Genomic DNA, 14,457 nt, shown 5'->3' on the forward strand with positions numbered 1-14,457 from the left:
AAGTAGGCTTATATTAACATTGCAGTGAAATTACTGTGAAAATCCCCATACTCCAGCACCAATTTTGCTGATGACACCAAGATTGGGGGAAAGGCAAATTGTGCGGAGGGAGGGGAGAGTCTGCAGAAGGATCTAGATAGGCTGGGCGAATGGGCCAGGAAATGGCAAATGGAATTTAATGTTGGCAAGTGCGAGGTGGTCCACTTTGGTAGGAAGAATGGTAGGAAGGACTATTACTTATGTGGCGAAAAACTGCAGCAGGCGACGGTGCAGAGGGACCTCGGGGTCCTTGTGCATGAGTCGCAAAAACCCAGCTTGCAGGTGCAGCAGGTGGTCAGGAAGGCGAATGGGATGCTGGCCTTCATAGCGAGGGGGATTGAATATAAAAGTAGGGAGGTCTTGCTGCAGCTGTATAGGGCATTGGTGAGGCCGCAGCTGGAGTACTGTGTGCAGTTTTGGGCGCCGCACCTGCGCAAAGATATTTTGGCCTTGGAGGGAGTGCAGAGGAGGTTTACTAGGCTGATACCGGAGTTGAGGGGGTTGAGCTATGAGGAGAGGCTGAATAAACTAGGCTTGTACTCGTTAGAGTTTAGAAGAATGAGGGGAGATCTCATTGAGACATAAGATGATGAATGGGATGGATAGGATAGAGGTGGAGAGACTCTTCCCGCTCAAAAAAGACAGTAGGACTAGGGGGCACAGCCTCAAGATAAAGGGGAGGCGGTTTAGAACGGAGTTGAGGAGGAACTTCTTCACTCAAAGGGTGGTGAATCTCTGGAATTCTCTGTCCGTTGAAGTGGTGGAGGCTACCTCGCTAAATATTTTTAAGAAGCGGGTTGATGAGTTTTTGATAAGAGAGAGGATTAAGGGTTATGGGGAGAGGGCGGGAAAGTGGAACTGAGCCACGACAGATCAGCCATGATCTTATTGAATGGCGGGGCAGGCTCGAAGGGCTAGATGGCCTACTCCTGCTCCTATTTCTTATGTTCTTATGTAATCTCAGTTTCTAATCTGGGTGCTGCTAATCTCAGTTTCTAATCTGGACACTGCTAATCTCAGTTACTAATCTGGACACTGCTAATCTCAGTTTCTAATCTGGACACTGCTAATCTCAGTTTCTAATCTGGGCGCTGCTAATCTCAGTTTCTAATCTGTTCACTGCTAATCTCAGTTTCTAATCTGGGCGCTGCTAATCTCAGTTTCTAATCTGGGTGCTGCTAATCTCAGTTTCTAATCTGGGTGCTGCTAATCTCAGTTTCTAATCTGGGTGCTGCTAATCTCAGTTTCTAATCTGCACGCTGCTAATCTCAGTTTCTAATCTGGGCACTGCTAATCTCAGTTTCTAATCTGGACACTGCTAATCTCAGTTTCTAATCTGAGTGCTGCTAATCTCAGTTTCTAATCTGGGTGCTGCTAATCTCAGTTTCTAATCTGGGTGCTGCTAATCTCAGTTTCTAATCTGGGTGCTGCTAATCTCAGTTTCTAATCTGGGTGCTGCTAATCTCAGTTTCTAATCTGGACACTGCTAATCTCAGTTTCTAATCTGAGTGCTGCTAATCTCAGTTTCTAATCTGGACACTGCTAATCTCAGTTTCTAATCTGAGTGCTGCTAATCTCAGTTTCTAATCTGGACACTGCTAATCTCAGTTTCTAATCTGAGTGCTGCTAATCTCAGTTTCTAATCTGGACACTGCTAATCTCAGTTTCTAATCTGAGTGCTGCTAATCTCAGTTTCTAATCTGGGTGCTGCTAATCTCAGTTTCTAATCTGGGTGCTGCTAATCTCAGTTTCTAATCTGGGTGCTGCTAATCTCAGTTTCTAATCTGGGTGCTGCTAATCTCAGTTTCTAATCTGGGTGCTGCTTACCCAGGTTTCTTCTGTCTTTCTGGCTACCTTCCAGAATCTTCTGCGGATTTGGTCTGTCAGTGGTCAGGTCTGATTATTTTCTCATCATGTTGATGTTTTCAATGGATGTTAATGAGTATTTATTCTTGCCCCTGTGTGTTTGTGTGCTGGATGGTTAGTTTCAGCTTCTAATATCCATCAAATCTTTTGTTTCACCGATGGGGGTTTGCCCCCATGTATCTGTTGCTGAGTTGTTTCTCAGGAAATGTATATCTGGCCTTTTACACGTGCTGATGTGTCCTGCTGCTCCTTTGGTTTTTAATTGTGGAATCTGGAATCTTGTAATGGGCCTTTCTCCAGGCAGACTTGTCTCTTGTTTGGACTGAGGTCATCCCAGCATACCTTGCTGTTAGGCCAATTTCTTGGTCAGGTTTTATGTCAGCTCATTGTCTTTGTGTTTCTGCAATCAGTTTCCCTTCAATTATTCAGTTTTATTCAAGCAGTCGCAAAGGGACACGGGGAAAGTGTGGGATAAAGGCAAAGAAGTGATGACCCCTATTCCAACTCTTCCTCGAACAAGGGACAGATTAAAAGGACCAGCACAGGATTAATATATTGACAGTTCTGTTAAAGCTCTGTGTGTGTGAATGATGAGATGGTGTCACCATTTTGATAAGACAGTGAAAAGCTTTACTTTGTGCAACCTGAATGACTGTAAACACTTCCATTAGTTTTCTCTTGTGTTTAACAGATGGCAATTTTCTTGCTGGATACAGAAGGATGCAATACTTTTGAGAGAGAGAAAAACATCAGTATCCAACTGTCAGCACTCAGCATATTACTGAGCTCCTACATGGTGAGTGCATCTCTCCCTGACATTTTACAGTCACTGTAGATACTCAGTGTGACTCTCGGGGTAACAGAGTGACTCTCGGGGTAACAGAGTGACTCTTGGGTTTACAGAGTGACTCTCAGGGTTACAGAGAGACTCTCGAAGCAACAGAGAGACTCTCGGAGTTACAGAGAGACTCTTGGGGTTACAGAGAGACTCTCGGTGTAGCAGAGAGACTCTCGGTGTAGCAGAGTGACTCTCGGGGTAACAGAGTGACTCTCGGGGTTACAGAGTGACTCTCGGGGTAACAGAGTGACTCTCAGGGTTACAGAGAGACTCTCGGGGTTACAGAGTGACTCTCGGGTAACAGAGTGACTCTCGGGGTGTAGTATAAACTTCTACTCGAGAATCACCATTTGGTAGACCTTCTGCTCATTCATGATAATTGTGCTTTGTGTTTTCTTCCTCTCCCATTTTATCTTTTAGATATTTAATATTGCTTCAAAGATTAAACAAACTGATCTGGAATTTTTAGAGGTTAGTTTTTAATATCCTTTCACTGTTGAAAGAATGAATTTATTGTGATTTCTCTCCCATTTTCCAATAAAAGCACCTTTCTGCCCAGTTCTTCAATGCTGGGGGTTTGACTGAGCAGGCGACTGGATTCATTCAAAGTCTTCTCGTTAAAATAGTTCAGTTATTCACTGAAACAAATCTTCTCAACCCCACGGAGGGCAGTGGGGAACTCCAGGCTTCATTCCTGCCTTCTTTGACAGCGTGAGAAGGATTTTTCCTGCATCATTCCTGGTGTCTGCACTGAGTTAGTTTAAATTCTCCCAGAGTGAGACTGATTGTCATTCCCACACAGAGCAGGAGATCACTTCTACCCACTGAGCTGGGCCAGGCCTGGACATTGCCAGAGTTGACTCAGGTCACACGAATAACCTTACGGCAGGATTTAAACACACACTGAAGGCTACTGATGAATCTGACAATGACAGGGCCATTGTCAAAATGCCTCTGTCTGCTGAATGATAGACTTACAGTCCTGCTCAAATCCCGGGATTCAGACCTCCAGGAACAGTCCTGCTCAAATCCCTGGATAAAGACTTCCAGGAACAGTCCTGATCAAATCCCAGGATTCAGACTTCCAGGAACAGTCCTGATCAAATCCCGGGATTCAGACTTCCAGGAACAGTCCTGCTCAAATCCCTGGATTAAGACTTCCAGGAACAGTCCTGCTCAAATCCCTGGATTCAGACTTCCAGGAACAGTCCTGCTCAAATCCCTGGATTCAGACTTCCAGGAACAGTCCTGCTCAAATCCCTGGATTAAGACTTCCAGGAACTGTCCTACTCAAATCCCTGGATTAAGACTTCCAGGAACTGTCCTGCTCAAATCCCTGGATTCAGACTTCCAGGAACAGTCCTGCTCAAATCCCTGGATTAAGACTTCCAGGAACAGTCCTGCTGAAATCCCTGGATTCAGACTTCCAGGAACAGTCCTGCTCAAATCCCTGGATTCAGACTTCCAGGAACAGTCCTGCTCAAATCCCTGGATTAAGACTTCCAGGAACAGTCCTGATCAAATCCCGGGATTCAGACTTCCAGGAACAGTCCTGCTCAAATCCCTGGATTCAGACTTCCAGGAACAGTCCTGCTCAAATCCCTGGATTCAGACTTCCAGGAACAGTCCTGCTCAAATCCCTGGATTAAGACTTCCAGGAACAGTCCTGCTCAAATCCCTGGATTAAGACTTCCAGGAACAGTCCTACTCAAATCCCTGGATTCAGACTTCCAGGAGCAGTCCTGCTCAAATCCCTGGATTAAGACTTCCAGGAACAGTCCTGCTCAAATCCCTGGATTCAGACTTCCAGGAACTGTCCTACTCAAATCCCTGGATTAAGACTTCCAGGAACTGTCCTGCTCAAATCCCTGGATTAAGACTTCCAGGAACAGTCCTGCTCAAATCCCTGGATTAAGACTTCCAGGAACAGTCCTGCTCAAATCCCTGGATTAAGACTTCCAGGAACAGTCCTACTCAAATCCCTGGATTCAGACTTCCAGGAGCAGTCCTGCTCTAATCCCTGGATTAAGACTTCCAGGAACAGTCCTACTCAAATCCCTGGATTCAGACTTCCAGGAACAGTCCTACTCAAATCCCTGGATTCAGACTTCCAGGAACTGTCCTGCTCAAATCCCTGGATTCAGACTTCCAGGAACTGTCCTACTCAAATCCCTGGATTAAGACTTCCAGGAACTGTCCTGCTCAAATCCCTGGATTAAGACTTCCAGGAACTGTCCTGCTCAAATCCCTGGATTAAGACTTCCAGGAACAGTCCTGCTCAAATCCCTGGATTAAGACTTCCAGGAACAGTCCTGCTCAAATCCCTAGATTAAAACTTCCAGGAAGAGTCCTGCTCAAATCCCTGGATTAAAACTTCCAGAAAATGTCCTGCTCAAATCCCTGGATTAAGACTTCCCGGAACAGTCCTTTTCAAATCCCTGGATTCAGACTTCCAGGAACAGTCCTGCTCAAATCCCTGGATTCAGACTTCCAGGAACAGTCCTGCTCAAATCCCTAGATTCAGACTTCCAGGAACTGTCCTACTCAAATCCCTGGATTAAGACTTCCAGGAACAGTCCTGCTCAAATCCCTAGATTCAGACTTCCAGGAACTGTCCTGGTCAAATCCCTGGATTAAGATTTCCAGAAAATGTCCTGCTCAAATCCCTGGATTAAGACTTCCAGGAACAGTCCTGCTCAAATCCCTGGATTAAGACTTCCAGGAACTGTCCTGCTCAAGTCCCTGGATTAAGACTTCCAGGAACTGTCCTGCTCAAATCCCTGGATTCAGACTTCCAGGAACAGTCCTGCTCAAATCCCTGGATTAAGACTTCCAGGAACTGTCCTGCTCAAATCCCTGGATTCAGACTTCCAGGAACAGTCCTACTCAAATCCCTGGATTAAGACTTCCAGGAACAGTCCTGCTCAAATCCCTGGATTCAGGCTTCCAGGAACTGTCCTGCTCAAATCCCTGGATTAAGACTTCCAGGAACAGTCCTGCTCAAATCCCTGGATTAAGACTTCCAGGAACAGTCCTGCTCAAATCCCTGGATTCAGACTTCCAGGAACTGTCCTGGTCAAATCCCTGGATTCAGACTTCCAGGAACAGTCCTGCTCAAATCCCTGGATTAAGACTTCCAGGAACTGTCCTGGTCAAATCTCTGGATTAAGACTTCCAGGAACAGTCTCCCCACTGGCTCTTCTTGAAAGACAGGACAATAGATGTCCCTGTGTGGAATCAGGGCCATTCCCTTGACAGTCAGTCTCACTGGGTTGACAATCAGTGTTTGTACAACCCAGACTGAAGCATGGGATCATTGGGGTTAATGGGGCGAATGGGGGCAGAGTGAGAGAACCTTGTCACAGGGACGACTGACATCTTCTTTCTGCTTTTATTCCAGTTGTTTCTGGATGTGGCGCAAAAGGTTGGAAAGGTTCTGAACTTGGACCCCATTCAGGTATCGGATCCTTCATTGTTTCATTGAACTGTTAGGTGACAGGGAGAGAGTGGGAGAGGGAGACACATAAAAACAGGAGCCTACTGAGGAGTCAGGGACTTGCTGGCAGATAAATCTTCAATGTTTTGACACTCAAATGCCACAATTAGATGGTTTAGATCCTTTCTAATGCAATGATTCTCCATCGGGCTCTGCCCTGAAAAGGTAAGTTGACCATTACATGAATCAACAGTGTGTAAGTGTTAACATTACAGTACCTTTCCTAATGGAGCAAGAAATCTCAGACATTCGAAACTGTTGCAAGATGTGGTGGGAAACCTTCCTGTCCACTTTTAGTCAATGATTTAAATGTTTGAAGGTTAAAACTGAATTTGTTCCATTCCATTGATTGACAGACAGCACAATAGCACAGTGGGTTAGCGCTGCTGCCTCACAGCACCAGTGACCTGGGTTCAATTCCCAGCTTGGGTCACTGTCTGTGTGGAGGCTGCACATTCTCCCCGTGTCTGTGTGGGTTTCCTCTGGGTGCTCCAGTTTCCATCCACGTTCCAAAGATGTGTAGGTTGGGGTGGATTGGCCGTGCTAAATTGTCCCTTAGTGTCCAAAGATGTGTAGGTTAGGGTGGATTGGCCGTGCTAAATTGTCCCTTAGTGCCCAAAGATGTGTAGGTTAGGGTGGATTGGCCAAGCTAAATTGTCCCTTAGTGTCCAAAGATGTGTAGGTTAGGGTGGATTGGCCATGCTAAATTGCCCCTTAGTGTCCAAAGATGTGCAGGTTAGGGTGGATTGGCCGTGCTAAATTGTCCCTTAGTGTCCAAAGATGTGTAGGTTAGGGTGGATTGGCCATGCTAAATTGCCCCTTAGTGTCCAAAGATGTGCAGGTTAGGGTGGATTGGCCATGCTAAATTGCCCCTTAGTGTCCAAAGATGTGCAGGTTAGGGTGGATTGGCCGTGCTAAATTGTCCCTTAGTGTCCAAAGGTGTGTAGGTTAGGGTGGATTAGCCATGCTAAATTGTCCTTTAGTGTCCAAAGATGTGTAGGTTAGGGTGGATTGGCCATGCTAAATTGTCCGTTAGTGTCCAAAGATGTTTAGGTTAGGGTGGATTGGCCATGCTAAATTGTCCCTTAGTGTCCAAAGATGTGTAGGTTAGGGTGGATTGGCCGTGCTAAATTGTCCCTTAGTGTCCAAAGATGTGTAGGTTAGGGTGGATTGGCCATGCTAAATTGTCCCTTAGTGTCCAAAGATGTGTAGGTTAGGGTGGATTGGCCATGCTAAATTGTCCCTTAGTGTCCAAAGATGTGTAGGTTAGGGTGGATTGGCCATGCTAAATTGCCCCTTAGTGTCCAAAGATGTGTAGGTTAGGGTGGATTGGCCATGCTAAATTGTCCCTTAGTGTCCAAAGATGTGTAGGTTAGGGTGGATTGGCCATGCTAAATTGTCCCTTAGTGTCCAAAGATGTGTAGGTTAGGGTGGATTGGCCGTGCTAAATTGTCCCTTAGTGTCCAAAGATGTGTAGGTTAGGGGGATTGGCCATGCTAAATTGTCCCTTAGTGTCCAAAGATGTGTAGGTTAGGGGGATTGGCCATGCTAAATTGTCCCTTAGTGTCCAAAGATGTGTAGGTTAGGGTGGATTGGCCATGCTAAATTGTCCCTTAGTGTCCAAAGATGTGTAGGTTAGGGGGATTGGCCATGCTAAATTGTCCCTTAGTGTCCAAAGATGTGTAGGTTAGGGGGATTGGCCGTGCTAAATTGTCCCTTAGTGTCCAAAGATGTGTAGTTCGGGGGATTAGCGAGGTCTATACATGGATCCATGGGTCTAGGATCTGAGTAAAATGCTCTGTCGGTGAGTTTGTGTCGTTTCAATGAACCAAATGGCCTTCTGCACTGTCAGGATTCTTTGATTCTGTTCTCGAGTATCTGCTTTGAAATGTGAAATGATTTTTAGAGAATTTTCTGTTTTGTGGGCAAAGTGCTATCTCTGGAGAGTATTCTTGGTGGAAAGTGATCTGGGGGGTTGTACTGCAGGTTTGCTGAAGACTGAAAAGATTGAGGATGTGGATATTAAGAAAGAGGATGTGTTGGAACGTTTAAATTCTATCAAGATGGATAAGTCACTGGGACCGGATGGGATGTACCCCAGGTTACTGTGGGAGGTGAGGGAAGTGATTGCAGAGCCTCTGGCAATGATCTTTGCATCGTCGATGGAGACAGGAGAGGTTCCGGAGGATTGGAGGATTGAGGATGTGGTTCCTATTTTAAAGAAAGGGAACAGGGATAACCCGAGAAATTACCGACCGGTGAGTCTGACCTCAGTGGTTGGTAAGTTGATGGAGAGGATTCTGAAGGACAGGATTTATGAGCATTTAGAGAAGTTTAGAATGATCAGAAATAGCACGGCTTTGTCAAGGGCAGGTCATGCCTTACGAACCTAGTTGAGTTCTTTGAGAATGTGACTGAACACATTGATGAAGGAAGAGCGGTGGATGTGGTTTACATGGACTTCAGCGAGGCGTTTGATAAGGTCCCCCATGCAAGACTTCTTGAGAAGGTGAGAGGGCATGGGATCCAAAGGGCTTTGGCCTTGTGGATCCAGAACTGGCTTGCCCACAGAAGGCAGAGAGTGGTTGTAGATGGGTCTTTTTCTGCATGGAGGTCAGTCACCAGTGGAGTGCCCCAGGGATCTGTTCTAGGACCCTTGCTGTTTGTCATTTTCATAAATGACCTGGATGAGGAAGTGGAGGGATGGGTTAATAAGTTCGCCAACGATATGAAGGTTGGTGGTGTTGTGGATGGTCTGGAGGGATGTCAGAAGTTGCAGTGTGACATAGATAGGATGCAAGACTGGGCGGAGAAGTGGCAGATGGACTTCAACCCGGATAAATGTGTAGTGGTCCATTTTGGCAGGACCAATGGGATGAAGGAATACAATATCAAGGGTAGGAGACTTAGCAGTGTTGAGGAGCAGAAGGACCTTGGGGTCCGAGTCCATAGGACTCTTAAATCGGCCCCGCAGGTGGAGGATGTGGTCAAGAAGGCGTATGGTGTACTGGCCTTCATTAATTGAGGGATTGAGTTTAGGAGTCAGGAGGTAATGCTGCAACTTTATAAGACCCTTGTCAGACCCCACTTGGAGTACTGTGCGCAGTTCTGGTCGCCTCACTACAGGAAGGATGTGGAAGCTATTGAGAGGGTGCAGAGGAGATTTACAAGGATGTTGCCTGGATTGGGAGGCATGCCTTATGAAGATAGGTTGAGGGAGCTTGGTCTCTTCTCCCTGGAGAGATGAAGGATGAGAGGCGACCTGATAGAGGTTTATAAGATGTTGAGAGGAATAGATAGGGTGGATTCTCGGAGGCTATTTCCCGGGGCTGAAATGGTCGCTACGAGAGGACACAGGTTTAAGGTGCTGGGGAGCAGGTACAGAGGAGATGTCAGGGGGTAAGTTTTTCACTCAGGGGGTGGTGAGTGAGTGGAATCGGCTGCCATTGGTGGAGGTGAACTCGCTGGGGTCTTTTAAGAGACTTCTGGATGAGTATATGGGATTTAATGGGATTGAGGGTTACAGATAGGCCTGGTAGGTAGGGATAGGATCGGCGCAACTTATGGGCCAAAGGGCCTGTTTGTGCTGTAGTTTTTCTATGTTCTAAAAGCAGCAAGTTGCCCCTGGTGTTACCAGCAAGATATCGCATCGTATTTTCAGGCACGTTTTTAAACACTGAAGATTTTCCTGAGCTTGCTGCTGTGCCTGTGGTGGTCTCACTCTGACCCATCCATCTCAGTATAACATGAACTCATCACCCAGGTGGAAGCTACGGCTGCCTTGAGGTTCTCAGAGAGAGCACACACCAGAATGCTGAGCTCTATGTGGTGATTTGCCTCAGGACTGAGTTATCTTTCGGCAGCTGGAGCTACAAAGACAGAGTTAGGAACATCAGGAAGGAATTTCAACATTTCTCCGTGGACTGCAAGACCGATTCCCAATGCTGTCTGTCAAGGAGATGGTGCTAGCACTCGAGGCAACCAGGCCAACACTGCAGACACCTTGGTGTAGGATGTTCATTCCAATGTGAGCTATGTTCACTGCAGGGCCCTGAACTCCATACTACAGGGCATCAACTGTATGGTGCAGGCACTAGTGGGCATCCATGAGTGCCAACGATGGGGAGGGGGATTCTAAATCTCACTCCAGCAGCTCCTCTCGGCCAAGGAGAAACCCAGGGAGTTTTGAGCTGGTGCAGAGCCTGGGGCCTTCCACTCTGGGGGTGTCCTCTCTCTGTGATCCATAGAGCCCCAGCCCCACACACCGAGGAGAGACATACTCCCACAGCCATGCAACTGAAAGCAGGCTGGGGTCTCCAGGCCTTGGTGTCCAGACGATATCCACCAGAGTCACCTAAGGAGCGGGGGTTGGTAGGCAGCAATTTCAGGAATGGCCACCCTGCATTGAGCCTCAGTGCCCATCCTGGTCCTGGTCACATTGAAACAAGATGCTATCGGGGTAAATCCTCCGTCCCATTCAGGCCCTTCACATCACCCGACTTTGTCAAAACATTTAACGTTTATCTGTCAGCAAGTCTCCTCAGCAGGCTTCTCCCAGTACTCACAACTTTCCAAGCAGCTCATCTCTTTTCACCAGCACACAGAAATAATCTGGAAAAGGATATTCAAATTTTCTATGATTCTCACAGTGGTGACCTTGACTTCAGAAGGCCTTCAACATCTGGCATGTAGGAGGCTTTCAAGTGGAAGTTGATAGGGATTCAGGACTGGCACATTCCTGTGAGGATGAAGGATAAGTATGGCAAGTTTTGGGAACCTTGGATAACGAGAGATATTGTGAGCTGAGTCAAAGAGAGAAAGGAAGCTTTTGTCAAGGCTAGGAGGCTGGGAACACACAAAGCAAGTGTGGAATACAAGGAACGTAGAAAGAAACTTAAGCAAAGAGTAAGGAGGCTAAAAGGGGTCACAAAAAAATACTGGCCAGCAGGATTAAGGAAAATCCCAAGGCTTTTTATACATATAAAAAGCAAGAAGGTTGCCAGGGGGAGGGTTGGCCCACTCAACGACAGGAAGGGAATCTATGCAAGGAGCCAGAGGGAATGGGCGAGGTATCAAATGAGTACCTTGCATCAGTATTCACCAAAGAGAAGGACTTAATGAGTCTGGAAAAGGGTGTGTAGATAGTTTGAGTCATGTTGAGATCAAACAGGAGGTGGTATTGGGGTTCTTGAGAAACATTAAGGTTGACAAGTCCCCTGATGGGGATATACCCCAGAATACCGAGAGAGGCAAGGGAGGAAATTGCTGGGGCCTTGAGAGAAATCTTTGTATCCTCACTGGTTACAGGGGAGATACACAGAGTAAGGAGTCTCAGAACACCGGGTTAGAGTCCAACCAGTTTATGTGATAGTAAACTCACAAGCTTTAGGAAACGGTGTTCCTTTACCTGACAGCCTTTCTCTCCCTACACCAGGGATTCCCCCTCAGTGTCCTCTTTGACACCCTCCTTATCAGAGGAGATGTGCCACTTGTCCATCTCCTCCTCTGCCAGCCCCTCGCCCTGTTGCGAGGTCAGGTTATGGAGGGTGCAGAATACCACAACAATGTGTGAAACTGTCTGGGTGTTATACTGGACGGATCCACCTGACCAGTCCAGGCACTGGAACCATACCTTCAGGATGCTGATTGTCTGCTCTAAAACCTCATTGGAACAAATCTCTGCTGCACTCTGTCTCAGCACAGGTATCATCAGCCATATCTTCCTCAAAAGGCAGTGGAAGCAGAGTCTTTGAATATTTTTAAGGCAGAGCTAGATTCACCATTTGTTCAGGGGATTGGCAGGAATGTGGGGTTGAGGTTACAATCAGATCAGATACAATCTTACTGAATGGGGGAGCAGGACTCAATGGGCTGAGTGGCCTACTCTTGCTCCGAAAGGCCCCTCCTGCACCTTGTTTGTGAGTTTGTATGTGTGGTTTCTATGTTCATATATCACATACCACACAATCTTAGTGCTCGAGTGATCTCTGTCCACTAAAGACTCAGCAAGAAATGGCCATGTTGATGCTATAAACTTTAGGGAGTTCAGTCCTTTTGTGAAACAGCGTCAATAACATTTGGTAAAGGAGAAACCCCCAACAGAGATTGATTTGAGACTTACTCAGCAAAGATGACAGTTGTTATTGAAGCAAAAAGCAAGTTCTGTATGATACACAGAATAAAGCCAGAAGCTGGAATACTGTATGACTTGAAAATATGAAACAATTCTGTACAAACAACATTGGATCAACCTGTGAAAGTGGAAATATATTTACAAAGGAACCAAACTTTCATCCTACCATCACCAATGTTGCCCCCACTGCAGTTGGCAGATGATAAAGTATTCACCAAACTCCCGCTGAGTTGAGCAGTCGTGTGAACTGTACTCCTGTGTAACAGAATGTGATGGGAGAGTGTGCACTCTACTCTCGCTCCACAGATTGTAATAATAGTTTAAATGTTCAACTCACAAACTCACCAATTATTTACCCTTTGATACTTTCATTCCCTGCATAAAAACTCAAGATGTGGAGATGCCGGTTACCTGGGGTAAACACAGGAAGAAATCTCACAACACCAGATTGAAGTCCAACAGGTTTATTTGGTAGCACGAGCCTGTGTTAGTGTCTTGAGGACAAGCTTGTGTTATTAATTAAACCTGTTGGACTTTAACCTGGTGTTGTAAAAATCTCAAACCGGGCTTTCAGTAAACACACCATCGACTGATTTATTATAAAACAAATTGATTGTTAAACAATTTAGAACGGGTTAACATACAAGCTGTGGTTTCGAAGTTTAATAATTTTCCCCCTTACTCGCAGGCAGACATAAAACAGGGCAAAACAAATGCTGTCCCTTGCAGACTACAAAGTACAGGTACTGTTAAGGTACAGATCACAAACCCCAAACGGTTTTGAAGCCTGACGAGACCCCCACAGTTTCTCTATTTTTGCATCAGTGTGAGGAGAAGGTGTTTCACTCCAGGTGTGATTCTACTGACCCACCAGGAAGCTTTTATCAAAACAAACTTTATTTAACAACGTGAATTCTTATTGTAACTGCTGACCTAGAATCACAGAGGTTTACAGCACAGAAACAGGCCCTTCGGCCCAACTTCTCCATGCCGCCTGTATTTTTTTCAAACTTCTAAGCTCATCCCAATTGCCCGCGTTTGTCCCATATCCCTCTAAACCCATCGTACCCACGTAACTGTCTGAATGTTTTTTAAAAGATAAAAATTGTACCCGTCTCTACTACAGCCTCTGGCAGCTCGTTCCAGACACTCACCACCCTCTGGGTGAAAACACTGCCCCCTCTGGACCCTTTTGTGTCTCTCCCCTCTCACCTTAAACCTACGCCCTCTAGTTTTAGACTCCCCTACCTTTGGGGAAAAGATATTGACTATCTGGCTGATCTGTGTCCCTCACTATTTTATAGACCTCTATAAGATCACCCCTCTACGCTCCAGAGAAAAAAGTCCCAGTCTATCCAGCTTCTCCTTATAACTCAATCCATCAAGTCCCCGGTAGCATCCTAGTAAATCTTTTCTGCGCTCTTTCTAGTTTAATAATATCCTTTCTATAATAGGGTGACCAGAACTGTACACAGTATTTCCAAGTGTGGCCTTACCAATGTCTTGTACAACTTCAACAAGACGTCCCAACTCCTGTATTCAATGTTCTGAGCGATGAAACCAAGCATGCCGAATGCCTTCTTCACCACCCTGTCCACCTGTGACTCCACTTTCAAGGAGCTATGAACCTGTACCCCGAGATCTCTTTGTTCTGTAACTCTCCCCAACGCCCTACCATTAACTGAGTAAGTCCTGTCCTGGTTCGATCGAACAAAATGCATCACCTCGCATTTGTCTACCTTAAACTGCATCTGCCGTCTGTCAGCCCACTGGCCCAACTGATCAAGATCCCGTTGCAATTGGAGAGAACTTTCTTCACTGTCCACTCTGCCACCAATCTTGGGGTCATCTGCAAACTTATTCACCATGACCTCTGTATTCTCATCCAAATCATTAATATAAATGACAACGGTGGGCCCAGCACTGATCCCTGAGGCTGGTCACAGGCCTCCAGTTTGAAAAACAACTCTCTACAACCACCCTCTGGCTTCTGTCAAGAAGCCAATTTTGTCTCCATTTAGACACCTCACCCTGGATCCTGTGAGATTTAACCTTATGCAATAACCTACCATGCGGTACCTTGTC

The 14,457-nt window shown here is 46.2% G+C and overlaps 1 protein-coding gene across 1 annotated transcript in view; it reads left to right on the forward strand.

Moving 5' to 3' along the window:
• Positions 1-14,457, forward strand: part of LOC145339442 (RING finger protein 112-like) — a gene marked incomplete at its 5' end in the record, with an annotated part of 45,613 nt that overhangs the window by 18,599 nt on the left and 12,557 nt on the right. The window contains 3 exons of the mRNA XM_080183912.1: positions 2,597-2,701; positions 3,164-3,214; positions 6,144-6,200. Of these exons, the coding sequence (XP_080040038.1) occupies positions 2,597-2,701; positions 3,164-3,214; positions 6,144-6,200 (213 nt within the window). The remainder of the gene's footprint in view (positions 1-2,596; positions 2,702-3,163; positions 3,215-6,143; positions 6,201-14,457) is intronic.

This window comes from Carcharhinus amblyrhynchos, unplaced genomic scaffold, assembly GCF_965287045.1.
Source record: "Carcharhinus amblyrhynchos unplaced genomic scaffold, sCarAmb.v2.hapA scaffold_466, whole genome shotgun sequence".
NCBI lineage: Eukaryota > Metazoa > Chordata > Chondrichthyes > Carcharhiniformes > Carcharhinidae > Carcharhinus > Carcharhinus amblyrhynchos.